Source organism: Trachinotus anak, unplaced genomic scaffold (assembly GCF_046630095.1).
Source record: "Trachinotus anak isolate AG129_WGS33_773 ecotype Australia unplaced genomic scaffold, CSIRO_AGI_Tana_v1 ptg000010l, whole genome shotgun sequence".
Taxonomy (NCBI): Eukaryota; Metazoa; Chordata; class Actinopteri; order Carangiformes; family Carangidae; genus Trachinotus; species Trachinotus anak.
The window spans coordinates 5,345,131-5,362,215 of NW_027273861.1; the positions used below are offsets into that span (position 1 = coordinate 5,345,131).

General features: G+C 39.7%; 2 protein-coding genes across 9 annotated transcripts in view; one reads left to right on the forward strand and one right to left on the reverse strand.

Annotated features, from left to right (window-relative positions):
• The window catches only part of gabra5 (gamma-aminobutyric acid type A receptor subunit alpha5), a 30,936-nt gene extending 20,063 nt beyond the window's left edge, over positions 1 to 10,873 (reverse strand). Inside the window, exons 1-5 of one of the 5 annotated variants that reach the window (XM_071487111.1) lie at positions 10,738 to 10,873; positions 6,170 to 6,254; positions 5,814 to 5,938; positions 3,636 to 3,703; positions 2,971 to 3,191 (exon numbers count right to left, since the gene is read on the reverse strand). In XM_071487111.1, the coding sequence (XP_071343212.1) occupies positions 2,971 to 3,191; positions 3,636 to 3,703; positions 5,814 to 5,938; positions 6,170 to 6,252 (497 nt within the window). In that variant the 5' untranslated portion in view covers positions 6,253 to 6,254; positions 10,738 to 10,873. Of the gene's footprint in view, positions 1 to 2,970; positions 3,192 to 3,635; positions 3,704 to 5,813; positions 5,939 to 6,169; positions 6,255 to 7,191; positions 7,656 to 7,679; positions 7,810 to 10,722 lie in introns of those variants that run through there. The other 4 variants (XM_071487110.1, XM_071487113.1, XM_071487112.1 and 1 more) reach the window with 4 other exon arrangements.
• Positions 1 to 17,085, forward strand: part of gabrb3 (gamma-aminobutyric acid type A receptor subunit beta3) — a 53,420-nt gene that overhangs the window by 12,918 nt on the left and 23,417 nt on the right. For 2 of the 4 annotated variants that reach the window (XM_071487105.1, XM_071487107.1), the window contains exons 2-4: positions 9,056 to 9,103; positions 11,439 to 11,530; positions 11,618 to 11,685. In XM_071487105.1, the coding sequence (XP_071343206.1) occupies positions 9,056 to 9,103; positions 11,439 to 11,530; positions 11,618 to 11,685 (208 nt within the window). Of the gene's footprint in view, positions 1 to 9,055; positions 9,104 to 11,204; positions 11,354 to 11,438; positions 11,531 to 11,617; positions 11,686 to 17,085 lie in introns of those variants that run through there. The other 2 variants (XM_071487106.1, XM_071487108.1) reach the window with 1 other exon arrangement.

Sequence of the window (17,085 nt, forward strand, 5' to 3'; positions counted from 1 at the left end):
TCAGCTGTGACTTCAGAATGCTAATTACATGTTAATAATAATTAAAATCTGAATAACATTATATTATATTACAACATACAAATATAATAAAATACCACTTTGAATACCACATAGAGTATTTTTAATTTTGACACTTTAAGTAGGTTTTGCTCAGAACACTTCTGCTTTTGCCGAGGTAAAGTTTTGAATGCATATTTTACAGTGTGCTATTGCTGCTTTAATTTGAAGATCTAATTAAGTCTTCTACCACTCATAAGGCCTTATACTATATGATAGTAACACCATGAATATACTGCAATCCCACAGAAGTGGGATTGCAGCATATTAAAGGTCATCTGCTGTCTCAGCTGTTTTAATGAAAATCTGCTGCACAACAACACAAAGACCTTGAACTGTAAGTGAAAACAAGAATAGAAATAAAATTGTATTACATTATATTACAGGACACAGTATTATACAGTTTAATAAGCAGTCTTTGCTAACTGGCTCATGGTGGGTTGTGTTACGTCATACATCTCCCCCTAGTGGACCATTATGCAAAACTTAACTGGGAAAACACCAAGAGTTTCTAGGTGTCCCTCTGACATTTGTCTTGATTCTCTATTGAAGAACATACTCTATCTCCACTGTCTCCATTAGTCAGTATTACAGCTGCAAAAATTAGTTGATTGATTATTGATTATTGATTAATTGATTAGTTGATTGCTTCTCAAATGTAAGTTTGCTGCTTTTCTGTGTTTTATGTCATTGTAAACTTTACAATGTGTTTGCATGTTTAGTTACTGGACGAACAAAACAAGCAATCTGAACATGGCACTTGGCTGTGTGAAACTTTAGGAGGCATTTTAAATTACTTTCTGACATTTATGGGCAAAAAAGATCTATTCATCAAAAAAATGTTTATCACATTAAACATAAGACGCACCCATAAAAAGTATGTTTATTTTGTAACAGCACCACAGTAATTATTCTTTAATTGTTTTTGTTGGTTTCCAATGAATGAAACATTAGCTTGATGCTCTAATGAGTCACCACGTCTTAATCCACTTCGATAAATATTAATCCACTCCAAAACCCCACAGGATTACTCAGTAAAGTTGATGTGTTTATTTCAACGCTCACAAAAAATAATAACACAGAAAAATGTCCATTTCCAAAGTTATTAAACTAATTAACAAAGAGTAAGATACTGTGTGTCCCCACTCCCTGCTTGTCTGACTGACTCAGATTACTCCATGCCCTTAACATAAAAAGTGATTCAAGTGCATAGTAACTAGAAGGCGATGCTGTAGATACCTATTATAATTTATATTTTCAATTATCCACACAACCTTTTAGTGACAAAAATAAACAGTTAACTTATGATGCTTTATGTTGCATTACTGTAAAAATGAACTGCAAATATAACATTTTATCAATTACTGTGTATTACTGTTATTTTACATATGCACTTAACTAATTACTCCAACACCAATAAACTGCATTTAGGCTCCTACAGTTTTTTCTGACTGCTCTGTCAGCAGCTCCAGTACCAGAGTAGAAGCAGGTTCTTTAAAAATCTGTGTTTATTTAAGATAAATTACGATATGAAAGTGTGTTATTATCAAAGATGATGTCCAGGTTAGTCGAGCTTTGCATAACTCTGACATTTTAAAGAGCATGACAAATATCCACAAAGGGACTTTACAATAAATGGGCAGCAATCAGTGGCTTTAATTAGTCAAACATACAGGGCACTGACTCCTATAAAGATCATAATGATCAATAAACGCAGTGCAGACAAGCAGATGAATCACCCAGTGGAACAAAAAAAGATAACTGCTGCAATCCATGTTATTTCACGCAGGTTCATGTTATGGTTTAGATGAAGAAGAAATTACTGTCATGTATTGTGAAATACTATAAGAGTGTGAAATATACTGTGAGGCGCTGGTTGGTTCAAAACTCTGTCTTTCCTCTGAGAGATATTTTCATGGTACACTAGCTCGGGCACTGTGCACCACTCGTTCTGTGAACAACCACTGTAGGAGAGTAATGCATGCATAAAATGTTCCTCTAATAACCTTGTTCCCAGAACACAAACGCATTAACGAGCCCACTGTGAACACATTTCTAATGGCTTGTAGTGTTCGCAAATGTACTGTAGATTTGTAGCAATTTTAAAGTCAGTGGATCAATAGTCATTTTTTGACATGCACCCATGTCCATTTCCTCTAACTTCCTTTGTTAATATTTGATTTGGAGAATTTATTGTCCTGATAAGATGATGACACAGCACTGAACCGAAAGTGGATGTAAATGAGATGATTCTGTCCAGGATATAATATCTCTTTCTACAGTATAAAAGCATCCATAAGTAATAAGCTTTAACCAGACAAAATGAATCACTTTTCAACTCTTACGTGAGAGAACCTGCAAACAAAAAACACTTTATACCCATCTACAGCAGCTCATGTGATTATATTTCATCTCAAAAGGCTACAAAATGTGAAAAGGGGACTATGACTGAGCGCTAGAGCAGCAATAAGCAGAGTAGGTTATGTGGTTTTTCCTGTCAAAGTAAATGGTGTAAACAGTGGAGAATCACAGAGTGAGGAGGAGGAGTGAAACCCCCAGTTCCCTGTGTCAGAGCGGTGGGTCAAAGCAAACATTTCAAGTTCCCCTGACCTCCAGTACACAGTGTGAGGACAACATGATGACGCATCAATGCACCACTGAGACATGTAGTATGAGTGTGTGGGCTGTATTAGCGCAGCAGGGGTCTTAAAAACCATTACCAAAGAAGTATTACGGGCTGATGGAGGTCTTAGTCATATCTCCACTTCTAATTGGATTATATAACATTTATAAACAGCACTGGCCAGGTCTGATGACTCAGTGCTTTAGTTGAAAAGCTGTTTGGAACAGCAGTGTTTATCCCACTGTAGTCTGAGGCAGGATTAAAGGTCAGCCCTGGCAGCCCTAGCTTACCTCATGGTATATAGAAGAGTCCCATCGTCTTTGAGCCGCAGCAGCTTGTTCGGTGTGGTCATATTATGGGCGATGGATTTCTTCCCGTTGAGGAAGAAGGTGTCGGGGGTCCAGATGTTACTGGCCAGGAGATTGTTCAGGGGAAGCATCTCCATCGGGCCTTTGAAGCAAAGTCTCTCATCTTTCCAACTCTGGCGGAAGAACACGTCAATAGTGTATTCCTGCACAGGAAAATAACACAACACATATTAACTCTTTACTTCCATAAATATAAGAACTTCTGCTCTTTGTAAACATGGAGACTCATTTATGGATAAAGGACATTACAGTATGTTACAACTGACTCTTTTACATGCTACAGACTGTGGATTCATTTAAGCAGATATCTGTTTTAAATAATGACAATGAATCTGTCATAATACGGTAAATCAAAACTGATTGATTCAAAAAAGTAAATTTCAATCTCACATCATGACTCATAAAAGAGCATTTCTATGTATTTAGTATGTTGCAATGTGATTTTTATAACTTTAATTGATTTCATCATTTGAACTCGTTAGAGATACAGTGAGGGTTGCGCTGTGTTGTGTCAAAAAATTACCTTTCAAATTACCTTAAATGAAGTATAATTCAAAAAAGAAAGCTTAATAGAAGAAGTTTCTCACCATTTCAGTGTCGGACACCGGACCGAAACTTGTGACAAAGATGTTGGTTTTGATCTCCGTCACCTTTTCTGTTAAAGAGTCAGAGAGTATAATGAGCTTTTACAATAGCTTTTTACTGAGATTGCAGGTTTTATGCTTCTTGTGACATCATACAAAATTACAATATGTACAATCGGTACAGGTACCCCTGAACACTAATATAATCCATTGATTAGTTTGGTGACTAGTTAAATTTGAGTTGTCCTGAAAATGTCAAACTTTGAGTGATTAGGTGAAGGTTGGACATGAACACATTTACTCAGATGATGGATGAGTTTGATGCAGAGTCTGATTAACACTTTGTTGTCGGTGATGGAGGCTGGAGATCAAGGTTTTGTCAGTTAAGAAACTGATTGTTTAAACTTTGAAAGCCGCCGTGTTTAACACAATGCGACTCCCAGGTTCTGGTTTTAATACTTTAATTAATTTAATCAAATATTACCCCTCCACTGGAAGTTGTACCAAGTTTTCACTGAGTTACCACTGACACTACACACATTACACACTGCTGATCTGGAGTCATTTGTGTGCTGAAGCTACATTATGAACAGTAGGACTAAGATGTGAATGAGGTAGAATTATCCATATTAAAAATGCATTGAATGTGGATGTTGTTTATTCCTCTTTGCCAGTCCAGATCGATTTCCATTCATATTCAACATAAATGTAATATGGTTAATTCAAGTTATTCAATGTACATGATTTGTTTAACATGCTTACAGATACTTTGTATTCTAATTAAAAAATGTCCAACTGTTTAAAATACTCAGTTCACTTAAGTATCAGAACATTTTGGGAATGTAAAGAAGGGAATAAGTGTTCTCCGCATTCAGATTGTACTAAGTAAAAACTCAATGAGACTAACAATAACTAACAATAGTTAGTTCAATTGCGGATATAAAAGGATTGCTTTCCTAATCCAATTTATAAACACAGATGTGTTTATCATCCAAGCTTGGGCCTGTGACAGAGCTGGGTGGATGGATGAATTACTGCCTGTTTGACCACAAAAAAAATCCCTAATTCTGGTCAAACAGTATCAACATTTTGACTCAGGTAAAATCTAAAGTCCTCACAGTGTCAAAGTTAATGAAGGCCCAGTGCTGTATGGAATCAGAAAGATCTGACTTTGGTGACCCCTAGTGGTCTGTCAAAGGAGCACCTCTTGAATTTAAATAATTAGTAATAGTTTAATATCAATCAATTGCCCACAGGAGGTACCAATAGAACTTTAAAGGGGTCATAACCTTAACAACTTAACTTTAAGATTGGTGGTAGAATGAATCCCAATTAATACTGTATTGTGTGTGCACTGCCACACTCTATATGCATACAGCCTGTCCTCAACAGCCTGAACACCCTGAAGCTATCAGTGCAGCTCTGGACAAACATCTGCAGGACCAGTGTGATACAGTCAGAGTGTAAACAGCTCAAACCGACTTTGAAGTACATTTTATTTTTATGGGGACATATTGACTTTATGGTGCATAATCCTTTAAATTTTGAAATGATTATGCATCATGTAAACTAACGTGAATCTCCCAGGATCTGTCTCATAAAACCCTGTAATACTAAAATCACAAAGCAGTGGAAAAGAAACATTTTCTCTACTTATTGTATTGACTAGATTCAGTATTTTTTCATTTCTCTGTTATGATGAGAACTTTTCAGTTCTCACCTACATTGGCCTGGATCTGCTGAGAACAATGGAGCTGCTATTTAATGAAAGCAATAAAGCCTTTCTCAAGGTCACACCTATGGGCTTCAGCGTGTGATCATAGTGCCATTAAATCATATTTAGAGGAGGTCTGAAGAGCTGATTATGTGTCTTTGTCGAAGGCTTCATGAATACAGACACGTTTTCTTTGTCTGGAATAGGCAGAGGGCAGATGTTGCAGTGCAGAGCATCTTTCTCTGTGAGGACGGAGAGGCTGTAATCTTTCATGCAGAGATGTCGATGCAGATGCTGAACAGCACATTTTTCTTTTGTTTAAGCGCAGAGCTTCCTGTATTAGTTAGAAAAGAGAGATCCCCAAGACATTTCCTAATGGCATAATCAGTTCTCACCTCTCTTGTGTGTGACAGTATTAATTACCTCAGTGACAGAGGTGTGGACGTTTATATATTCAGTGGGCTTACCTCCCAGTCCAGGGCGGAGTCTGTTGTCATAACCATCCAGCAGTCCATCCAGGATGCGTGTGAAGATGGTGATGTTGTCATTTAACTCTGCCTCTTTAGGAGTTCCAGTTACATCCTGGGAAAGGCTGGACACAAGAGCATTTTCAAATAATGAGTTTGGAGATGTGGATTAGAAAAAGACAAAACTCTAAAGATGAGAGACAACCCTAGTCACTTACTCTCTTTCTTACTTTCAAAACAGTTCATTTAAAACTGAAATTCTAATAATTCAAGCACATATCAATTTACTAAGAGGAGAATTCTCTCAAAATGTGCCTTTATAATGCATAGGAAAGTTACAGGAGTCAGTTCCTTACCTCAGACGGCAGGTGATGCTCACAAGCAAGATACAGACCCACAGACGTCTCATTGCAAAGCTGTAGCACATTCCATCGCCCATTCCTGAAACCAGATATCCTCGCTGTTAAAACTACATAAACTGTCACCCCAGCACTGCTCACTGTTCATATATAAAATTAAAGCAGCTTGATTTTCAGATTTTTTTTTGTAAAGACTCCCCTGTCCTGGCAGCTACACTGTGTAAACTAAATAATACATATCAGATAACACATGCTGTATCTGTCGTTGTAACAAGGCACAGTATTGTAGGATAATGCAATCAGCTGTTACTGCGGGTTTTATTGTTGCAGGTTGGCATTTAAAAAAACAACTACAACAAAAAAAAAAAACTCATGCTCACTGCATGCATTAAATCTGTATCAGGTGCACAAATGTTTTCCTTACTACATCAAAAAAACAAATGCTGTCTCAGTCACAAAAATGCAGCTATCTCTGTGCACTCACATGTGTGCATAGTTGCAGTTTCCCTGCCTAAACACAATAACTGGACAACATCTGTAGGATCTGCAGATGTTAGCTGATATTGAAAAAAAAAAAAAAAGCTGATCATGCAAAGTGCTAAGTTCCCTTTTCACAGATGAGACTTGCAGACAGTATGTCCATTCTCTCTTTGCTGGACCCCCTCCTAGCCCACCAATCTCACTGCAAGACCCTCTCTTCCATTTCACTAATGAATCTTCTCAGTAAGTTGAACACTTCTGACAGGACCCAGGCTGGGATGGGCTGTATGTCCCCATCACTGCACAACCAGTCAAAGCAAATCGTGTGAACATGTCCTGTATATACATCTACACCCGGTCCGAGATTCTTCTCAAGCCCAACTGTAAACCCGCAATCCTTCCTGCACCGCAGCTGGACACACAGTCAATCTGTACGCAAACCAGCACCGCATCCCCCTCATTCACGACTCCCTCTAGCACTCACTCGCATCCCTACAAACGGACTGATCCCGCTCCTGTGGGCTGGAAAGTGTGAATACCTCTGTTCCCCTGACTTTCATCACCACCGTCCGCGGTTCTCTGAAGTCTACCCGGTGCAGGTCCTCTCCAAACAGCGGCAGCAGCAGCAGCAGACCTCGGGTGCGCACTAGCCTGTTCTCCACCAATGCCCACACGTCCCACTACATCTCATACTGTGCACTGGCCTATAACAGCGCTCTGCTGCACAGGCGCGGAGCCGCAGCTGCCAGATCTTACCACACAAGACGCTGCGCAGTCAAACTTCTCCCGGCTCCGCAGATAAGCTCACACACAGATCGCACTTTTTACTATTTGGCATCAATTCTGAAGGAAGTCACCTCCATCCGCGCACAATGATTGCATATTGGAAAGAGAGAATGGAGGAAGGAAGGGAAAAAAAAGAGAGACGTGGACTAATTTCACTGTCAGCGAGGTTTATTTGGCCCCAGAGCGACTAAAAGGTTGGCAGCGACAAAATAAAGGCTTCCCAACACTTCTGCTGACTGACCATCCTTTAGCTCGGTCTCTGAGGAGCCGCAGGCACACAGCAAGCGCTGCAAAAGATCCAACCGCGATCCAAAGGCAAAGTACAATGCAAATACACGCTGATGCGAAGTGGATCGACGAGAACTGTGGGCAGAAGAGCAGGGGGATACATGGCCAGTGAGTGGAGGAGAGAGGAGGAAGAGAGATGGCGTGACACAGCGGGGAGGAAGAAGAGGGAAGAATAAAATGATGAAGTATGAGTTGTAACAATGGCAACCATGAGAGGGATCTTCACATCAACACACATCTCTTAAACTCATTAATAATGACACTTTGTCATCAGATTATATCTCTGAAAAAATGTAGTCGGTGGTTATAACAAACTTGGAAGTGAGTGCAAGAGACAACAGTCTGTACAGGAATTTTACTGTGATAAACCACTGTTGTTCTTGTTAAATGTGTTTAAATGCCATGCTAATGCTCTGTCAGTGGGTTCAACTGAGACAAGTATACATGGGTTGAGAGTAGGGGGACACTGATCTATTGGATCGGGATCAGCCCGATACTGTCAAGATCGGGCTATGTGACTGATCCCATTCACACTAAATACAGACTTCTGTTCTGCTGCTTTTACATTATTTACTGCTGTTATTTACTGCTGCACAAACAGTTTATTACATGTATTAGATGAGTTGAGGGTGACATCAGCCCAGATTTAACTCTTATGTGAGTTAAAAATGTAACTGCACCATATCCATGGAATTTCAACTGTTTACAACTAAAATATGCAGAAAAGAAAAAAGTTGATGGGCTATGTGTTATAGTTACAGCCTCATGTCAGCTTACATAGCAATGATCCCAAGTTGAATGCAGTTAAGTTTATATTATATGGATTTTGAATTTGCGACAAAGACAGTATATTTGTTGATCATTTGTCCCAATTATGATAGATCAGCACTGGAATCAGGAGGTTTCAGGCATCAGAATCTAGTCTCCTGTGTTGTGTTTCCATTTATATGCACTTTTTTCATTTTTGATCAGGTCAACAAACAAAAAACAGAGCCCTAATGTTTTTGGTCAATGGGCCAGATTACAGGAGGAGACAATATGCCACACTCTTCTGCAAGCAGCACAAATATAACTCTACAGTATGTTTCATCATTCTGCACTCACTTCCAACAGGATTAGGTTCGAGTTTTAAAAGATAAGTTGTTTGTGAAACTGTACCATTTTTCTGAATTTGGTACTTCTGTTTCTAGACAGTGAGATTTAAAACTGGATTCAGAAAGAACTACCCAGCAGGGACACGGGGAAAGTCAGGGTCAGACAGCCAAAGTCAGCACTGGATTGACAGAAAGTAATGTATTGCTTTTTTTTTTTGCTTATTTTTCTTTACAGGAATGCTGTTGATGGAAACAAAAAGTTGTACGCCATCTATGACACAAGGTAAGAATCACTCCCTGAATGTTGTTTTCTGAAGGACATTAAAAAGGGAAAACTGATGAAATTAATTCTGAAATGTAGCCACAGACCAGTGTCTATTTCTTGATTAAACAGAGGAAGAAATTTGGTGGGAAGAGTCCAGCTGAAGCACGCTCTGATTCCCTTCAGTAATACTGAACTTCTTCCACCACAGCAAATACTGTAGAAAAGAGAAAAAGAGCTCAGAGAAAAGGTACAAATTTCTTCTCAACCTTTCTCATCACAGCAGCAATTGAGATTGAGCAAAGCAAAAGTATTTCAACCAGATCCAAAGATTTACTCCCTTTCTCTGTCCGCTGCCAAGAACCAAGGTCATCAGGATTGGGTTTAAGGTCTCATATATTGTAGAAAGTGAGATTTCCATGGCTCTTTTTTTATTATAAAGCAGGTCTAGGTGCGAAATAAATAATGTGAAAGTTTCAAAAATCCACAATCCATGCAGAATTGCATACAGCCTGTATTCAGAAACCTTGAAATTATCTGCCAGGACTTCCTTAAATCTTTTATATAGTCACAGTCCTTGGCCACACCCCCATGTTGCTGTTATTTTAACTTAATTAACAACACAACTACTAACCGGTCATCCATCACCAAGCTAGTAAGCGACAAGACAGAAAATTATTGCATAGCCTCCACATGGACAGTAATATTAGAGACCAGTGGCTAAAGTCTTTTGTTTTTTTTGTTTTTTTGTTTTTTTCTGAAATACCAACGCTAATAGCCAAAATTTGACCATCTGGCTCATTTCAGCTCATTTCACCATCAATATTTTCATTTACAAGTAAGTTTTACCAAGCTACAGTCTGAGCCTGTCACCTGTGGTTGGCCTGGTCATGCCTCACGCCCTGTTCTTGTTAAAGCTCCAGAGAGAAGTGTGAGAGAGGAGACTTTCACTATGTTGAGATGTTCCAAAAATAGCAAAAAAGCATTATGGGTATCAAAACTTCAAATAAAAAAAAAGAAGAAAAATAATAAAAACAAGTAATATATGTGACCTTTAAACAATAAGAGGGATCCCTTTTGACCAGAGAAAAAACATGTAAACTTTCTTAAGCACACTTATGTACATTTTGCTGGACAGCAGCTGCTCTGCTCAGTTATAGGTTATTGATAAATGCTCAAGCACATGTAGGCTAACATTAGCATGTAGCAGTTGCAAGTTGTGAAGAGCAACAAGCAAGCAAACTGGCTCAATAATGTCACCCATAAAGGCAATATCTAAATCAATCTGGCTGATGTTAGCCAACACCATAACCTATGGTCACACCAGACCAAATGTGGCCATAGACGCAACACTCCTGAGTGTACTGATTAAGGGAAAGGTCTATTTTATTGCTAATGAATTCAATTTTGTAAGAAGATGAATGTTTTTGGTAATGCTTGAAAAAATTCACATTTTATCATTTATTCATTTATTTGGATCCCCATTAGCCACTACCAAGGTAGCAACTACTCCTCCTGGGGTCCACGCAATTAAACAATACATAACAATTAAAAACAATATTCAAAATATAAATCAAAATCCATAACAAAGGTAAACAAGAAAATAACAACAAAAATACTACTGATATTAACAAACACACCTTAACATACCTTACCAGTTAGCAGTGTTTTTCCAACAGGTAGTGAGGGTCTAGAAAAAGCTGGAGCCCCCTAATGTGCCTCCGCCTCTCAGCACAGCTGAACTCCCGCTCCGTCTGGGACTCTCGGGTCAGGACAGCCGCATAAACAGCCTCCTACATGCGGACTGTCAGGGGCTCTTAGTTTGCTAGAAGAAGGGATTACTCTGAGTTTACACTGTGTTTCACGCCTGCGGTCCCCTCGGGCAGCGGACCTGTGGATTTGTGTCGTTATGATGGATATTTGCTGATCGGAGGATGGAGACGCGGAGCAGCCTGGCGGAGGCTTCCCGGCTCCGCTGCCGAAGCTCAGGCAGAGATGGACACATCTGACACCCGAGTCAACGCACCTCTGCCTCATGAAGCAGGTTAGCGCAGGCTGAGCCAGGAGCAGACATCATGAGGAGGTAGGCTCACCTGGCTCCGGGGCAGCGTCAGTGAGAGCACCGTGGCTTCTTCATTCAGTCATTTGCTGAGCGCTGGACAGCAGCCTCCCTCCAGACACCACGCCAGGGATGTGGGGGACCCAGAGAACAGGGCTCTTTGACGTCCTCTGTCTGCCGCTGGCCGTGGCAGTGATGTGCTGTGCTCAGAGGTGAGTGTCCGGGGAAAAACCGGACACAAGTGTGGGAGTCCGTCTTCAGAAAGAGTTACCGTCCGTGTTGTCTTTTCTCTTTCAGCGTCAACGAACCGGGGAACATGTCTTTTGTCAAAGAGACTGTGGATAAACTGTTGAAAGGATATGACATTCGTCTCCGACCAGACTTTGGAGGTATGTGTGGGGCCCCTCGTTTAATGGCTCCCTAAATGTTTACTTGTCCTACTAGTTCTTAGATAACTTTATTGTGTGTATTTTAAGGTCCACCGGTTGCTGTTGGCATGAGTATAGACGTGGCCAGTATAGACATGGTGTCAGAAGTCAACATGGTAAGTTGTGAACAAAGCCTAATTCATTTTTTTTTTGGAGTATTTTGTAGTTTTGGTGGAGTTCTGTGGACTACTTTTACTATTAATGTTCATTAGAATTAGTGCACTGTTTTCTGAAAAGGCACCCTGTATAAAGGGTTTATAGCTAATGGCTATATTAATGATTAATTAATAATTAACTAAAGCTTTTTACATCAGTTTTTTGCCATCATTAAGACAAAGTTTTGCCAAAGGGTTGCCAGGTTGTGAAAAAACCCTTTGGTGGTGTTTATCTTTGGCAAAAATGCATTTGTAAATGTTGGTATCTTATCTTATGTTATCTTATGTCAGCAGGTATATGGTGGCTTGTCATTAGAAGTTTTCAATAATCCACCTGGAATGTGAATTAACCATTAATAAAGCCATTGTTTATAATTTCTTCATAAAGGTTGTCTTAGAAAATAGTAACGAATCCAGATCTGAAATTACAACATAAAATAATTTCTACTGCCTCTTGAATTGCTGTAGTCTGGTATGTAAACCGACAAAAACAGTTTATAGAGGCTCTCGTGTGTTGTCTGGAGTGGTTAGTTCATGTGCTGTATCAGATTATGGAGGATAGTTGTATGGTTTTTCATCCTGCTTCACTGGCTGTGAGACTGGCAGTGATGCCCTAATGGTCCTGTTAGATAAGGTCAGTAAGTCCTGTTGCCATGTCTTCTCCACAAAAAACAAGTGAGACCTTCAGAGGCATGTGTGTGGGTGTGTGTGTGTGTGTGTGTGCACATGTGTGGTGTGGTTGGCACACCATCAGTCCTACAGTTTAATGCCTGTATGCCATCCATCATCAGTCTGAACTGCTGACAGAGCTTGATGCTTGATCACATGGTATCAGGAGGAAATAGCCCCTGACATGCTGTCCTGACAAGTGTGTGTGATGAAATGTACCCATGGTGCATTTTAATGCGTCTCTACACAACAGCAGGGACAGTGAGAACCACAGAGAAGCTAAACACTTACCTCCAGTGACAACTGAGATTCGACTGAGGTGAATATGTTAGACAGTTGAGTTAGCTTCAGTGTGTCATGTCATGTATTGTTGTTATATTAAAAAAATGCGGATCAAGTTTATTTTATTGTCACAAACCGATAAAAGTTAAGAGGTTTTCATTTTCTGTGCCTGTTGTATGACTTCTCAAAGTCATAACTCATCTGAATGTGAACACACAAATATGAAACACATATTCTTGGATTCAGTGTAACTTACACTATCTGGGGATGTCACCACTGTGCATTTATCAACAAACCCACTTTGAAATCATTGAAAAAAAGATGCTCCTCAAAACTCCAGAACTTCTCTGAGAATCAGCACATTTTTACGTTTTCTTCAGTATCAGAGTAACTCAGTGACAGCTGTCTGAACATCCTTGGGCACATTGCAAACAGGAACTGCTAAAAGCTAATTCGGCATACTTTAGTTTGTCTACAGAGTCAGAATTTTAAAATCCTTAAAATGCGATAATTCACTTCACATGTCGGATGACTAATGTCCTGGCCTTACTGTTCTAATGCTGTACATAAATAATGCACCAATGTAATCAGCCATGCCATAGTTATTGTTGCCAGTTCAAAATTTGACCCTTAATGTAAAGTCTTTGATTGCCCATAAATAGAGATATACACATAATCACAGGAAATACGCATGGAAATCTATAATCAGTTAAGTAAATTTCAGCACTTAATGGGCCAAACTTAATTTCCGCATTGGAGACCACACCTGCTTTTAGCTTGAGAGTTGCTGTCTGCGTAGCCATGCTGTGTTGTGTGAAAGCATCTGGCCTCCTTGGTGGCGATCGTATCAGACTGTCTGTGTTAATGGTTTGAGGCATGCAGATGAGACGGAGGAAATACAGCTCTTCCTCAGGCTGCAGGGATTGGACCTCTCTAGAAAAGAGCTACTCCCAGTGGCACTTGAGCATGTGCTAAAAATGATTTACTCATAATACAGATGTTAGGATACCAGGAGCTGATGGCATCCTGTCCACGAGGCACTGTAGACAGAGTCTCTTGTTTTATTTGTCAGATGTCCAAACACATCCAGCTCTGAATATGTATGTACCAAACACACAGGAACCAACAGGATCACTGGTCAGGCTGCTTGAACGTGTCAAACTTAGGAAGCAAAGTGACCACACATCAGTTCCTCCATATTTTTTAATATATGAATATATTTTAATATATATATATATATTTTTTTTTTAATACCCGCAGCAAGTTTCAGGATATTCTGAGCAGCTAGGTGGGAGCAGTGGGTTTATGTGTGGTCCTGAACATCATCACTTTGTTACTTTCTGCTCTGTCTGAGCTGTATTCCAGTTCCTCCTCTTCCAGAGGGCTTTGACATTTGTGACTCCTTCTCACATTTGGCTCACTAGAGCATCTCAAGGCTGCAGATGAACCTGTGTGTTTATGGAGAATCCTCCACACACCCTGACGCTGCAGAGTGACACAGAGTATATTCAAATATTGTACAGTACCTCACATTCAACCAGCGCTCTGCACCTTTTAGACTATCCTGTTCTGTGACCAGATGCTATTTGAGGCATTTACTCTGATGTCACTAGAATAGAATAGAATAGAATAGAATAGAATAGAATAGAATAGAATAGAGTGCTACTCCATATGGTGCCACAAAGAAACAGACACACACACATGCACATTTCAAACTGGTTAAAACAATAATAAAGAAGTAGATAATTATAAAAGTGACTACAAAGACTATAAATGAATATTGCACAGAGAGAAAAAATTATGTAGCTTCATAGTAATATTTCACCTAAAATATAAAACTGAAGAGCCAAGATCAGCTGCACTCATGCACGCCGCCATCTTTCTCCTTCACGACAGGATTTCCATGTATTGATTATATCTGGACATCCTGCTGAAGTGAATTTACAACCACCAAAGCAAGTGTTTGATTCAGATTTAGTATATGTCAGCTGCTGTGAACCTGGAAGTTACCTTCAGTTACTCTTTAATCCTATCAGTCCCAGCATCCCGCACCAAATTGGTCCATCACTCTGTCAATTCACATATTAACAGCCCAGGCCCTCACAAGCAAAATGAGCTATCGTATCATTGTAATCTCTCCTTGCCTGTTGTTTTGGCAATTATTCATGTGACATCTGCACATCATTTTGCTGAAGAGTAGTTCTGAAGCTCAGATTGGGCTGCTCCACCATCGCCATCTTGGCAGTGCCTGACTCCACCTAACTCCTGGCTAATCCAAAAATGGGCAAAGAGGTGGGGCATATGTGGAGCTGAGACTTTGGTGCATGTGCTCATCCACCTGTCACTCAAAATGGCCACACCCTCAATTATTCAGTTATATAAAAATTCATCCCAGTTGTCATGAAGAAGGAAATTAGCTATAGAGACCAAAGTGATTATTGTTACCAGGCTGTAAACATGTTTACAGCATGTAAAATACTAGAAATGTGTGAACAAATACTTCAGTGAACTCAAGCATGATTCTGCAACTGTATTTTTCTCCCTCAGGTTTTTTCAGAAAACCTTTTTGTTGTTCTGTGGTGGAAATTTGACATTCTGTCTGTCCAGTTAAAAGATCTGAAGCAAACACTAATGACAGCCCAGACAGATCACAGATCACGTCCAGTCAGATCATTGAAACCTTCACATCGATGTCTGAGTGAAAATGAGATCTGTCAGTCATCTATCGTACAGCTTGACTGAAGAGACAGAGAGATCTGTCCTGTGCACATCTTTATTGAGCTGCCAGACGCCGAGAGGGAAGACACAACTGCCCTGACATAAAAAAACAAAACAAAGCTAAACTAAATCTAAATGTTATATGTCTCAATTATTTGTTTATTTGTTGTTGATTTTTGTTATTTTTGCTTAAGTGAAGCAGACAAATAGAACAACCTTCCATCATTGCTGAACAGCAGCTACACCACCTGATCATGAATCCTTGCTGCTGTCACAGTTAAACATCTCTAGCTGCATTTGAGTTGCTGACTGGTTACTTTTACAACGTGTGTTTGTGTGTGTACATGCATGTGCGTGTGTGCATGTGTGTTATTTGCAGCAACTTTTAATCTGTTAATAGGATAGGGAGACTACATTTAGTAAATCAGTGTCCGTTGTTGGTGTTGAGTTTAGAGTCGTGCTGTAAGAGGAGAGAGGTGGGAAACGGACAGATTAGATCTGCAATGCAGTGTGTGTGTGTGTGTGTGTGTGTGTGTGTGTGTGTCTGTCTCCTTTCGTTGCTTCATCTTCGAGCTCTTCTGTTGGTTGTCTGTCTGTTTTTTCACATGGAGTCTAGAGGAAAAAGAAAGTCATGTCTCCCTGAATTATCTGCTCTTCGGTCGCTCTTTTCACACCCTGAGCTGTGATTATTAACTGATGGTCAGTGTGTCTTGGGTCGTAGCCATTTCACTTGAATCTGTCTTATTTTGAAATGTGACATTACAGCTGTAGACAGTCCTCACTGACACTCACATAACAGTGCCAGGAAAATCTAATTTAACAATCAATGAAAAGGAGGAAGAGGTGTTTGTTAGAAAGGACTTTATAAGGCAGCAAAAATACTCTGCACAATTTACAAAACAAACAAATCACAATTTAAAGAGGTGTTTGCTCTGCAGCGCTGTATTGTTACTCTGCAGTCTCAAACAACATTAACCCTGTGTTATTCCCTGACACAGGCAGGTTGTAAAGTGGTGAGAAGGAGAGGAGGAAGGAGAAAACTTGGCCCAAGATCAAGTTCATCTCCCTGACTTTTAGAAATAGCTGGATGGTTTTCAATGTGATGCACAGCTCTGTTCCAGATACCCCACACTGAACAGGACCATCCTTTACTTATAGGAAGTTCTCTCCCGCTGGGGATTGTTTGACATTACCAAAAGTAGTCTTAGAGCAAGACATTTTGTCTTTTTGGGGAGGATTGCGGGGGTTAAACTGATCCAGGGTTTAAGTTCTGTTACTGGAGCTTTTATTCATCTCTGAGACTCCATATGAAGATCTTTGACCTGTCAAAGTCTTCAATGTGATCTTTCAATATTCTGAATAAATGAATGTATGATGGTCAAAACTGTTAAACTTAAAGGGCGAGTTCCTCATTTAGGAAAAAACATATTAACTTTACAGGATTTAGATGGAAAGACTGATACCAATTATGAGATATAACATGGGAATTATTTGGCTTTAGAGGTGCTGGCTGGCTCTTTACTCTATGGATATGTCCACACTGCTACATTTTGATTTCAAAACACATCTCTTTTGCTTTGTTTACTCGTGGTGTCCACACTAGTCTGGAGTTTTCGAGTGGCTAAAACAGAGACTTTTGGAAACGTTGCTGGACCCGTTTTAGTTTGAAAACTCCTGGGTTGTGCTGTAGTT